The sequence below is a fragment of the Macaca nemestrina genome, chromosome 1 (genome assembly GCF_043159975.1).
Source record: "Macaca nemestrina isolate mMacNem1 chromosome 1, mMacNem.hap1, whole genome shotgun sequence".
In the NCBI taxonomy this organism is placed as follows: domain Eukaryota; kingdom Metazoa; phylum Chordata; class Mammalia; order Primates; family Cercopithecidae; genus Macaca; species Macaca nemestrina.
The window spans coordinates 210,735,837-210,748,407 of NC_092125.1; the positions used below are offsets into that span (position 1 = coordinate 210,735,837).

The window sequence follows — 12,571 nt, forward strand, 5'->3', positions numbered from 1 at the left end:
ATTTATGTGAAGCTAGTAAAATTTAAGCTTCAGGCTGGGTGCCTGTAATCTCAGCATTTTGGGAGGCCGAAGCAGAAGAATCAATCGAGGCCAGGAGTTCAAGACAGGCCTGGGCAACATAGCTAGATTCCCTTCGCACTTCCCGTGTCTCTATTAAAAAAAAAAAAAAAAAAAAGTTAAGCTTCGGGGTCCTCCCTCACTTTTACAATGCCCTTCCAAGCCTCTGTTCCTAAATTTGTATTAGTCATTTAATATGATTTTTCTTAAAGACTCCCAACATTTCTCTTTCTTTCCTTCTTTCTTTTCCTTTCCTTTCCTTTTTCCTCCCTCTCTCCCTCCCTCCCTCTCTCTTTCTTTCTAGAAGGAGTTTCGCTCTTGTCACCCAGGCTGGAGTGCAATGGCACACTCCACCTGCAACCTCCACCTCCCGGGTTCAAGCGATTCTCCTGCCTCAGCCTCCCAAGTAGTTGGAATTACACGCACGCGCCACCACGCTCGGCTAATTTTTGTATTTTTAGTAGAGACGAGGTTTCACCATGTTGGCCAGGCTGCTCTCGAACCGCTGGGCACAAATGATCGTCCACCTCGGCCTCCCAAAGTGCTGGAATTACAGGCGTGAGCCACTGCGCCCAGCCTAAGACTCGTGGCATTTCTGTAAGTCTCACACCCCATAACACAAAACTTGGATCTACCCAGAGATTTAACTTGGTGGGCATTGCAGTCTGGGGTTGGGAAAAAAAGGGCTGGCACCACAGAAGTGAGTTCGGAAGGTTTCAGTGAGACGGGACAGGTTTGGACTAAGGACAGGGAACAAATCAGTAGAAATAGCAGGTTCTCGAGAAATAGGTTTAGGACTAGCAAGAATTAGTGTCCTTTGGGAATTACCCCTTTCCCCTGCATGGCTCTTTTGGCTTCAGAGATGGATGTATCTGCTTTATTTTATGAATATCAAGTAGCTCCAAATCCTGTGGGGAAAAGGTTCCTGCTCTATTACTTGTGTTATACATTGCTCTTGAGTCATTTTAACGATTTCCCTCACAGTCTGCCACCAACGATGTGTGGACGGCAGCCAGGGAGGGAAAGAGGCATTTCTCCGATCGTTCCAAGGAAAGATTACCTAGACAAAATCCTCAGCAAAATGACGAGCCAAATCATCCTTAAATTTTGTGCTCACTAGAGGCGAAAAGATGACCGAAAGAGGCCCGAACGCGTGGCTATGGGCGTGTCTGGGGCGAACGCCGGCAGCAGGGGTGCGAGGGAGGACTCGCGGGCTAAGCGCGGCCGGTGGCGGGACGCGAGCGCCATGGCGGAGCGGGGCCAGCGCTGACTGTAGGGGGCGGGGCTCTGGATGCGGCCACGCGGCGCAAGGCCTAGATTTTGAGCCTCGCATCGGCGGCAGACGAAGAAGGAGGAGCCTCGTCCACCCAGGACCCGGTGCCCCCAAGCCTCGCCACCACCAAGGGCTTCCACCACAGACCCCTTTGTGTGCTTGCCCCCGCCTCGGAGGCGCCCCAGCCAGCGGCGCTGAGCACCCTCATTGGTTCAACCGACAGCTTCATCGATTGGCTTTCGAGTCGTCCGGCGTGGTCCGTTTTGCCTCGATACTATTGGTCACCTGAGCTGCCTGTCAAGCCGCCTCGCCAAGCGATTGCCCCGCAGCTCGGAGTCCCTGGAAGCAGTTCCGGGAAACCCCGCGTGCTGCCGGGATCGCGTCTCTGTCCATGAGGGGGGGGAGGGGGTGGCGCGCGCGCCATTTCTAGTCGTTTTCAAAGCGCCTCGCGCTGATTCTCACGGGCCCGGCCGCCGGCCCCCGCTCTGCCCTGGTGAGTCTCGCGCCGGCCCGTGGGGGGAGGGGCCGGGAGCCCCGATCCAACCCAACTCAGCCCGGGCTCCGCGCCTGGTCCCGTTTCGTTTGCGCTCCGAAGCCCCGGGGTGGGGGTGGGGACGGGCTGGGGGCGGCTTTGGTCTAGTCCGGCCGCGCGGCTGTGGGCCTAGCCCGGCCGAGACGCCTCTCGCCCTTGCTCTTCCTCCCCCCGCCCCTCCAGCCCGCGGTCCGCCCCGCCGGGCGCTCTCCGCGCGGCCTGCCGGGGCCGGCCGTGCTTTTCCCGCCTCCGCCCGCTGCTCCATGCGGCCGGACCCCGCGAAGGGCCTGAGGCGCCCGCGGCCCTGCCGCTTCTCCCCGCCGGAGCCGCTTCGCTCCCGCCGCGGCCGGCCTAGCCCGAGTGGGATGTGCTGATGATCCGGACCGGCCTGAGGGGGTGGGGGTGGGGGCGGAAGGCGGGGTGCAAATCCCAGGGTTATCTGAGCCAGGAGAAAAGTTTTGTGTGAGCAGAAACCAAAAGGCCGATTTGTGTGGGAAGCCTCCCTCCCCTCCCACATTCTGCATGCCGCGGGCTGAGATTTGAAGGAAAAAATGACTACTAGAGGCCGTGGAACTTAGGCTCCAAGCGGCGCCTGAAATGGATAATTCTGAGACTGTCAGAGGCGCACCAAATTGGAAAGGCGATCCTTTTTCTTATACGGTAGTAACCGTATTGCCAAAATTTTTAAAAAGCCCAGGGCTTCTTGGAAGGTTCAGTCCTTTCACACTACCTGTTTGAGATTTTTGCAGTCCTCAAGTGGCTGAATTGATGTCTCATGAGTCAGTCGTAGGATGAGAGCTCGACACTGCTAAGCCATGAGATAACCGTTAGTCTCATTTCGTTGGTTCTTTTAAAGCCCGTCTCTTAATATGAAGAATTTGCACAGGGAGGTTCAGAAAAAGTCAGGGAGGCGTTAGTGCTGACATCCCGAATTTCCCAGCAGCCCTTTTAAATCTTTAAAAATGTCTCCTTTTTTTGCAAAAATGTTTAGATCAAATGACTCCCGTCACGTTAGTATATTTGCTGCATCCAGAAATATGGTTTGGCTGTGTGGCATTGTGTTGAATTGACATGAGTTTCAAATGGTCTCATATGACATAAAAAGTCTTTTTAAAATGAGCACTTTGTATTTGGCTTGAAGAGAGAGGGCTTTTCTTGATCCGAAAGTTTTATTTTCTGGAATCTAATTATTTTACTTTTTTTTGTTAAAATTTACAAACTTTTTTGGAAAAATTTAACCAATTTCAATATCAACTTGTAGAGCCTTTGCAATGATATGGTAGGCATAAATATTTCTGTCTTGTGCTTAATACACAACTTGTCTTTTTGCTTTACACATACTTAAAAACACCACCTTAACAGATGTTCATTGAACTTTTCTGTTAAAAATTTGCCTCTTTTCTGTGACTAATAGTATTCCTAGGTGCAATGCTGTAAGGGTCTTGTGATACTGAGAACTTTTGAGTTCTGATGATCTTAAGGTAGTATGTGGGGATGGGGGAGCATGGGAAAACAACTATATGTTCGCAAGGAGATTTTGGGTTTAGGATGCATCTTTATAGAAATAGGTTGTGTTAATCAGTAAACGTATTCATCTCACACAATACAGTTTCTTGATCAAAAGTGTGACAGTTTCGAATGTTTCCGTTTTTGCTAGTTCATCAGAATTTGAAGCTTGCCTTGAGAAACATCCACCCAGAATTTAACCACAGTCTGCGTCTATTAAGGGCTGTCGAGTCTTAATAGTGTTTTGTAATTGTGAGGAGTCATGTTATCTCATTTCCAGAGTAACCCTTTGCATTTTCCTTTCTTCTTCCTACTCTGTACTATTACCTCCTTCCCCTCTTGGTCTTCCTCCCTCTTTCATCAACTTCGACTAAGTATCAGTGGACTTTGAAATGAAAAGAAGTTGTTTTAGGCCAGAAGAGTGCACCTGGTGCATTTGCACAATGTTCGATAAGCTGTCTGGAAGTGTGGTTATCTTATGTGTCTTAGTACTTTGTAGGAGACTTGTATTTTCTTTATAGATGACTAGGTATCTTGAGTTTCATCAAGAAAAGTAGGCTTTTTCTTGAGATCTACCTTTATGTCTTTTATTTAGTATGTGTTGCAATGTCTTGTTCTGCTGCCTATTATCTTCATCACATTATAATTTCACCACAGACAAATGCACTTTAATTCCCTGTCTTTTGAGGCAGTATACAGACTGGCCTTGTATGGTTTATTATTTACTCTCTCTCTTCAGGGAATCAGTCCATTTCAGCATTACCTACTGAATGTACAAAATTATTTTTGGTAGGTTAATCTGAGAAATCTGGCTGAAGTTTAGCCTAATTAGGTAACGTTTTTTGAAATATTTGGAAGAAGTTGTCTATTCTTCAGTATGTTTTTACATCTTTATTTTAGTGATACGAAAATTTCAACATGTACTTTTTTTTTTTTTTTTTTAAAGCAACCTGAACTATAGCTCACTTAGTGTTTTATGTGGACTTAAAACAATTGTTTCGCTTTTAAACTTGGTCATTTTTTCTTTTAAATCTGTGAATGGGAATAGCGAATTAATCTTAGAACAAAAATTAATGTCAAGTTGGTTTTTTTTTTTTTGTTTTCATTTTGTGTTAAGTTAGGTGGAGAAAACCCAAACCACCACCATGTTGAACTAGAGAAAACAGGGCACTTATTTCACACTGATACTGTATTTGAAGCAGAGCCAGGAAAATTTGAAAGTCCTTAAATCTTGATTAAGTGGTCTGTGGGTGTTCATTCTGTTTTTAAACCAAAACTTTTTAAAACTGTGTAAGACCTGAGAGCTGAGGGGCTTTTAGGATTTTGTAGTGATTTTGATCTTTTTACCAGGACACAACAGCTGCTTTTGTTAATCAGCAGTTCTACCTTCAGTAAATTAAAGCCTTTATTTTACCTGGTGTACATGAAGTTTCTTAAAGATCTAATGCTTCCATGTACATTTTCTATGGTTTCACAGGATTATTATTGCCAATTTAGGTCAGATACATCACAGGAGGAATAAATTATTATTTTGATAGAGGTTATTAGCAGCATGTATACAAATTAGTTTAGATAAATCATGCATTGTCCTACAAACTAGTTATTTCTGGCTTAATGTAATATAGCTCCTGAATTTTTTCCAGCAGCATAATAAAATGGCTAATCAGGTGAATGGTAATGCGGTACAGTTAAAAGAAGAGGAAGAACCAATGGATACTTCCAGTGTAACTCACACAGAACACTACAAGACACTGATAGAGGCAGGCCTCCCACAGAAGGTGGCAGAAAGACTTGATGAAATATTTCAGACAGGTATAATATGCATTTCTTGTTTCTGACTGGTTATGAAAGTGAGGGCAAACCACTTTGAATTTTATAGATTTTTAAGGTTAAATAATACTTATTGTTTCTGATCTGTAGAGCTGAATGTTTGTTACTTTCCCTTCATTGAAGGCATATTGGGTTTGACTTTGATACTCCTTATTTCATTATTTTGAAGCCTTCTTAGTGTTGAATATGCAGTCTTAGTTGTTTCAGAACAGCACATCAATTTGTCTTAGATTTACCACCCATTAAAATGTATGTTTCTGCATACCAAATTTTACATTTTTTTCTTAATCGAAATCAGTCATCATTTTGCTTTTACTTTTCTACTTTTAGCTTCTTAAAGTGATTGTTAAATCAGCTTAGGTCTGATTAGGTGGCATAATAAGATGATAGTTAGACTGTATCGTCTGAAACCATAATAAATGTCAGACTCCTTGAGAGTTTGTGGCTTGTCTAGTTTCTAATAGAAATCCACATCTCTCCATAATTTGGAAGTGTTTGGTTTGTAACAGCTGCTTTTTTTTTTTTTTTTTTTTTTTTTTAATCCAGAAGTGCCATGGTTAAGTGCTTAAGCAAATTTGAACATCTTTATATGGTTGGTTGTAAGTGGTTTGAAGTTTTAAAGAGGGAGAGAAATATTTACCCTTAGGGAGCGTTGTTCATAAATAAATGTGTCCTCCTCCTCTGGGGACATAGATGGAAACTTTCTTCCTCTGTGTTGTGTGTGCCTATTCAGATTCTGAGAGAGAATTGAATTGTCTCACTCACAAATGTGTCTTAAGTACAGTAGTAACAAATAGCTGGTTATTTTTTTTTTTTTGTCCTTAAAAAATTTTTAAATCTGGGAAGCTTAGTATAATTTTAGACATTAAAATGACTTATAAAAATGACTCCTGGGTCATGGTCTTATTTGAAAATCAGTCCTCAGGAACTTTCTGTGACATTCTGCCATAGAGAATTGGCAGTGATCTGCTTAGAGATGCTCTCCTGTAGAGTGTTTTGTTATCGGTAAGAGGCTGATGGTTGGTCGTAGGCTTGGTTTGACAAAATGGATTGATGGGTGTCCTGAGTTGTGGCTTTGGGTGGTGGTATGGAATATTCAAGTAAGGCAACTCCAGTTATTTACACATGCTCATTTTGAGCTTTTGAAACAAATCATGGCAACTTTTTAAAAAAGTAACTTTGGAAGTGGCATTACATTTATTTAAAATTTACTATATGGAATAAAGTTCTTTTTGGCTTTATCAAAATGGAGTCACTTTTCATGTTCATATGAACTTGGGGGTTTTATTCTACGAAATACTTCCATTTTTACATTGGATCAATTCTGAAAAATATTCCATATATATAAATATGACATAAACTTAACAGACTTAAGAAATTATATTTTAAACTTAGTAGATGTTCTGTGTGCAGTTGAATATACTACATATATGAAATGCAGTGTATGTATTTTCTGTCGAGTTTACTTGTAAGTCCATAAAGTCTTTATTGCCATTTGAAAAAGATTGTCATTCTTGACAGTCAGTGTGAATGCCACAGCATCTTTTAAATCTCAGCTTATCACTTCAGAAAAACAAAGAATGCCTTAAAGTATGACTTTCAGAATTGATTAATCAAGCTGCACTTGCATTTGTAGAAGTTTAAAATTATGCCTTTCCGCATTCTGACTGCAGCAAAGTGGATGCTCAGATAAACAAATGCTTTTCAGTTTATCTTTGGTGTTCAGGAGAGAAAGTCTTTTGACACTTTTTGGAGAGTGGAAAGAATTACTTGGTAAAATTTGTTTTCACATTTTCCTCCACCTCTTAAGTGGTTAGCATCAACTGTAACCGTCTGTAATCTGAAGGTTTATCCTTGGAAAATACAGTGTATTCTTATCACTCTAATATAAACCAAAATTTGTTATATTAATGCATAATCTGTAATACAGTATGTACGTCAGGTTTAACCTTCAAGACTTGTACCTTTGGGGGAGTGGGAAATGGATATTAGGATTTGGTGGGGACAGTTTGTGGATATGGAGATTGAAATTCATGTTTTTGGTTGTTGACATTTTATCTTTATTTTCATATTTGTACTGGACCTTTCTATGTAGTATTTGGATAGCTGCATATATGCATATAGTTAAATGAAAATATAGTTTGTTAGTGATCATATTGAATATACCAATTCTTGATTAAACATCAGTAGAGCTTAGATTACCCCTTTTGTTGGAATAACGTTACCCCTTTTCAATTTAATTTTTAGGATTGGTAGCTTATGTCGATCTTGATGAAAGAGCAATTGATGCTCTCAGGGAATTTAATGAAGAAGGAGCTCTGTCTGTACTACAGCAGTTCAAGGAAAGTGACTTATCACATGTTCAGGTAAGGTCATTACTCAGAAATGTCTTTGAACAATTAGTGATCTGAAATTATTTTACTATTACTTTTTTTTTCCTGTGGAGAAGTGGTGTTTTTTGTTTTTGACTACCTCTTCTTTTAAAAAATTAGTTTAAAGGAAAAAAAGATCTGCTTGTAGCAGAGTTTCAGAAGCACAAGTATAAAGCAAAAGTTTCCTCCCACCCCCTTGTGCAGTGAGTTATTTTAAAAACTTAAAATTAAAGCCAAGTTTTGATGGTTGTTACTATAGGTTTTTACATGTTACTCAGCTTTTTAACATTTGGGGGTTATTTGATCTTGTTTTGTTACCTTGGAGGAGAATGTAGGTGGGAGGAATAGTTTCAGACATCTGGCAAAGACAGTCTAGATGCAGTCACATAACAAATGGAAAGACTGTGTTTTCCCAGGGTAGAAGGTAAGCTCCCTGAGGTCTATACTGCCTTACTGCTGTCTGCTCCAGTCTCTGGCACTAAGTAACCACTCAGCAAATACTTGTTGAATGAATCAGTGAATATTTTGTTAAAATCCTGGTTTTCTGAAATTTGTATTTAATTATATATCTGATCCTTCAAAGATTTTTGGTGATTCTTTTTATTGAATTACTTGTCTGTTCTAGAACAAAAGTGCATTTTTATGTGGAGTTATGAAGACCTACAGGCAGAGAGAGAAACAGGGGAGCAAGGTGCAAGAGTCCACAAAGGGACCTGATGAAGCAAAGATCAAGGTAAAACTTGACTTGGGTAGTTGTAATGAAATTGCATTTAATGATGAGGTCAAATGCTTCTTTCCATATTTCCTAGAAAGTTTCACTTTTTTTTTTTTTTTTTGAGACGGAGTCTTGCTGTGTCGCCCAGGCTAGAGTGCAGTAGCGCAGTCTTGGCTCACTGCAAGCTCTACCTCCCGGGTTCACACCATTCTCCTGCCTCAGCCTCCCGAGTAGCTGGGATTACAGGCATGCACCACCACACCCGGCTAATTTTTTGTATTTTTAGGAGAGACAGGGTTTCACTATGTTGGCCAGATTGGTCTCTATCTCCTGACTTTGTGATTCGCCCACCTCGGCCTTTCAAAGTGCTGGGATTACAGACGTGAGCCACCACGACTGGCTGAAAGGTTCACTTTTTAAAACTGGTGTTTAGAAGTGAAATAATTTAGAGGAATTACATAAGAAGGATAATTTTGGGGGTCAGCACTCAATTGCATGTTTAATGAAAAGCCCTACTTCATACTCTTCCTCATTCCCTGTTTTGTGGTGATGAATGACGTGTATTTATTGATGCTTCTGCTGGTAGTTTCTTGGATTGATCCAGTAATGTCTCTTGGTTCAGTTCAGTTATTTTCCAGCCACTTTGTTTCTTTTCTTTTTTTTTTTTTTTTTTTTTTTTTTTTTGAGACCGAGTCTCGCTCTGTCGCCCAGGCTGGAGTGCAGTGGCCGGATCTCAGCTCACTGCAAGCTCCGTCTCCTGGGTTCACGCCATTCTCCTGCCTCAGCCTCCCGAGTAGCTGGGACTACAGGCGCCCGCCACCTCGCCCGGCTAGTTTTTTGTATTTTTTAGTAGAGACAGGGTTTCACCGTGTTAGCCAGGATGGTCTCGATCTCCTGACCTCGTGATCCGCCCGTCTCGGCCTCCCAAAGTGCTGGGATTACAGGCTTGAGCCACCGCGCCCGGCCTGTTTCTTTTCTCTTGATAAAAAGGTGTTACAACCGCTTTCCTCCTTTTGAATTTTCAGTTACCTCGGTTTCTTTATTTGTAAAATGGGAATGGTAATAGTGACTACCTCACAGAGTTATTATAAGGAGTAAATGAATTAACATATTATAAAGCACTTAGAATAATGCCTGGAATGTAGCAAGAACTATGTAACAGTGAACTGTTATTATTATTACCATTTTATTACTTAGATAAACAGCTTTGAAAAGTATATATACAGCTTTTAATGAAAGACCAGTGAACTTAATTCGTTAGTTAAATGGATGGATGTTCGTGTCTTGCTATAGTGATATACTTTTTTTTTTTTTGAGACAAAGTCTCGCTCTGTGGCCCAGGCTGGAGTGCAGTAGCACCATTTCAGCTTACTTCAACCTCCGTCTCCTGGGTTCAAGCGATTCTCCTGCCTCAGCCTCCTGAGTAGCTGGGACTACAGGTGTGTGCCACCACACCCAGCTGATTTTTTTTTTTATTTTTTGGTAGAGTCAGGGTTTCACTGTGTTAGCTAGGCTGGTCTTGAACTCCTGACCTTGGGGGATCTGCCCACCTCACCCTCCCAAAGTGCTGGGATTACAGGTGTGAGCCACCATGCCTGGCCTGTGATAGACTTTTTGATTAGAAATAGTTATTTGGTGTTGAAGTTATTTCTGTTATTATTACATTGTAATATGTAATGAAATAATCATACAACTCACCATAGTGTAGAATTAGTGGGATCCCTGAGCTTGTTTTCCTGCAACTAGATGGTCCCATCTGGGCATACTGGGACGTAGTGACAGATCTTCAGGCATTAGATTCTCATAAGGAGCATGCAACCTAGATCCCTTGTATGCGCAGTTCACAATAGGGTTCACGCTCCTATGAGAATCTGATGTGGTTGCTGATCTGACAGGAGGCGGAGCTCACAGCTCAGGCAGTAATGCCAGCGATAGGGAGGATGAGGAGCGGCTGTAAATACAGATGAAGCTTTGTTCTCACTTGTCCACTACTCACCTCCTGCTGTGCAGCCCGGTTCCTAACAGGCCACGGACCAGTATGGGTCTGTGGCCCAGGGGTGGGGAGACCCCTGTTTTACATTACATTTATGGCTCTGTTTCAGTCAAAGGTAGAAGAATGGAAGGCTGAAGGTATGCATCCCTGTGGAATCCTAGTGTTCATCGAACTTGATGATATCTAAAGTCTCTTGCCGTTCTGACAATGTGTGATTTTAAAAACCTGGCTGGGCGCAGTGGCTCACGCCTGTAATCTCAGCAGTTTGGGAGGCTGAGGTGGGCGAATCACGAAGTCAGGAGATCGAGACCATCCTGATTAACATGGTGAAACCCCGTCTCTACTGAAAATGCAAAAAATTAACCAGGTGTGGTGGCCCATGCCTGTAATCCTAGCTACTTGGGAGGCTGAGGCAGGAGAATGGCACGAACCCGGGAGGCGGAGCTTGCAGTGAACCGAGATCACGCCACTGTACTCCTGCCTGGGTGACAGAACAAGACTCTGTCTCAAAAAAAAAAAAAAAAAAAAGGTACACTAGAAAGACATTGGGGGCTGGGCACAGTGGCTCATGCCTGTAATCCTAGCACTTTGGGAGGCCAAGACAGGTGGATCACTTGAGGCCAGGAGTACCTGACCAGCCTGGCCAACATGTTGAAACCCCATCTCTACTAAAAATACAAAAATTGGCTGGGCATGGTGGTACATGCCTGTAATCCCAGCTATTTGGGAGGCTGAGACAGGAGAATTGCTTAGACCCAGGAGGCAGAGGTTGCAGTGAGCCGAGACGATGCCACTGCACTCCAGCCTGGGCAACAGAGCAAGACTCCATCCCCCCCCCAAAAAAAAAAGAAAAAGAAAAGAAAGACAGTAGGAAGAAATGGATGTGAGAGTAATAGTAAATGAGAGAAGCTGCATAGAGGTAAGACTTAATGCTGAATTATTTTTTAAGGATAGAGAACATTTTATTTGAAAAGACTCACCAGTAGAAACGTGTGGGGAACTAGTGTGAATTTTGACTTTGTTTTACCTAACCATAAAAATATATCTCCTAGGAAGTTGGAGTACTTTTTGGGAAAGATTAATATACTGATGCTTGTGTGTTAGATTTAGTATTCAAGTATAAAGAGATGTATAATTATCTCTAGGCCTTGCTTGAGAGAACTGGTTATACTCTGGATGTAACCACAGGACAGAGGAAGTATGGTGGTCCTCCACCAGACAGTGTGTACTCTGGCGTGCAACCTGGAATTGGAACGGAGGTAAGTGTTCTTTAGCTGTTTACCAAGATCTTTCCAGTTTGGAAAGTGTTTTATCTACTATGCAGATACTATACAGATGGGGGAAAATTCTTGATCCGTTTCAAAGTTTAGCTGTTGTTATTTTTTAGATATCCATGTGTATTTTGCTGCCATCATGAGGATAGATAATCTTGTGACTGGTAGATACCCAAATACTTTATATAGGAATATAATACAGAGTTCTTGGAACAGGTTGCTAAAACCATGCTACTAGCAACACACCATTTTAGATACTTGGAGTAAAGTTATTTGGAAGACACAATTGCTTTATTCTGTTTTTTTTTCCCGCCCCTGAGATGGAGTTTCGCTCCTGTTGCCCAGGCTGGAGTGCAGTGATGCAGTCTCGGCTCACTGCAACCTCCGCCTCCTGCGTTCAAGTGATTCTCCTGCCTCAGCCTCCCAAGTAGCTGGGATTACAGGTGCCTGCCACCACACCTGGCTAATTTTGTATTTTTAGTAGAAACGGAGTTTCACCATTTTGGTCAGGCTGGTCTTGAACTCCTGACCTCAAGTTATCTACCCACCTTGGCCTTCCAAAGTGCTGGGATTACAGGCGTGAGCCTCCACACTCGGCTGCTTTATTTTGGTTTTTGCTTTTTGGGGATTGTTTTTGTTTCTGTAGAGACTAGGTCTCACTATGTTGCCCAGGCCGGTCTTGAACTGCTGGACACAGGCAGTCCTCCCGCCTTGACTTCCTGAAGTGCTGGGATTACAGGCATGAGCCACAGTACCCAACCAGGTTTTTTTGTTTCTGTTTTCTTTTTGTTTGTTTTTTGTTTTTTTGAGACGGAATTTTTGCTCTTGTTGCCCAGGCTGGAGTGCAGTGTTGCAATCTCGGCTGACTGCAACCTCCGCCTCCCAGGTTCAAGGGATTCTCCTGTGTCAGCTTCCCAAGTAGCTGGGATTACGGGCACGCACCACCATACCTGGCTAATTTTTTGTATTTACTAAAGACAGGATTTCACGATGTTGGTCAGGTTGGTCTTGAACTCATG

The 12,571-nt window shown here is 42.7% G+C and overlaps 1 protein-coding gene across 5 annotated transcripts in view; it reads left to right on the forward strand.

The window, feature by feature from the left end:
• The first annotated feature begins 1,684 nt into the window (after positions 1–1,684).
• The window catches only part of LOC105494418 (heterogeneous nuclear ribonucleoprotein R), a 64,833-nt gene continuing 53,946 nt past the window's right edge, over positions 1,685–12,571 (forward strand). The window contains exons 1-5 of one of the 5 annotated variants that reach the window (XM_071098844.1): positions 1,705–1,823; positions 5,015–5,180; positions 7,446–7,564; positions 8,196–8,303; positions 11,424–11,537. In XM_071098844.1, the coding sequence (XP_070954945.1) occupies positions 5,024–5,180; positions 7,446–7,564; positions 8,196–8,303; positions 11,424–11,537 (498 nt within the window). In that variant the 5' untranslated portion in view covers positions 1,705–1,823; positions 5,015–5,023. Of the gene's footprint in view, positions 1,824–2,376; positions 2,523–5,011; positions 5,181–7,445; positions 7,565–8,195; positions 8,304–11,423; positions 11,538–12,571 lie in introns of those variants that run through there. The other 4 variants (XM_071098840.1, XM_071098839.1, XM_071098846.1 and 1 more) reach the window with 4 other exon arrangements.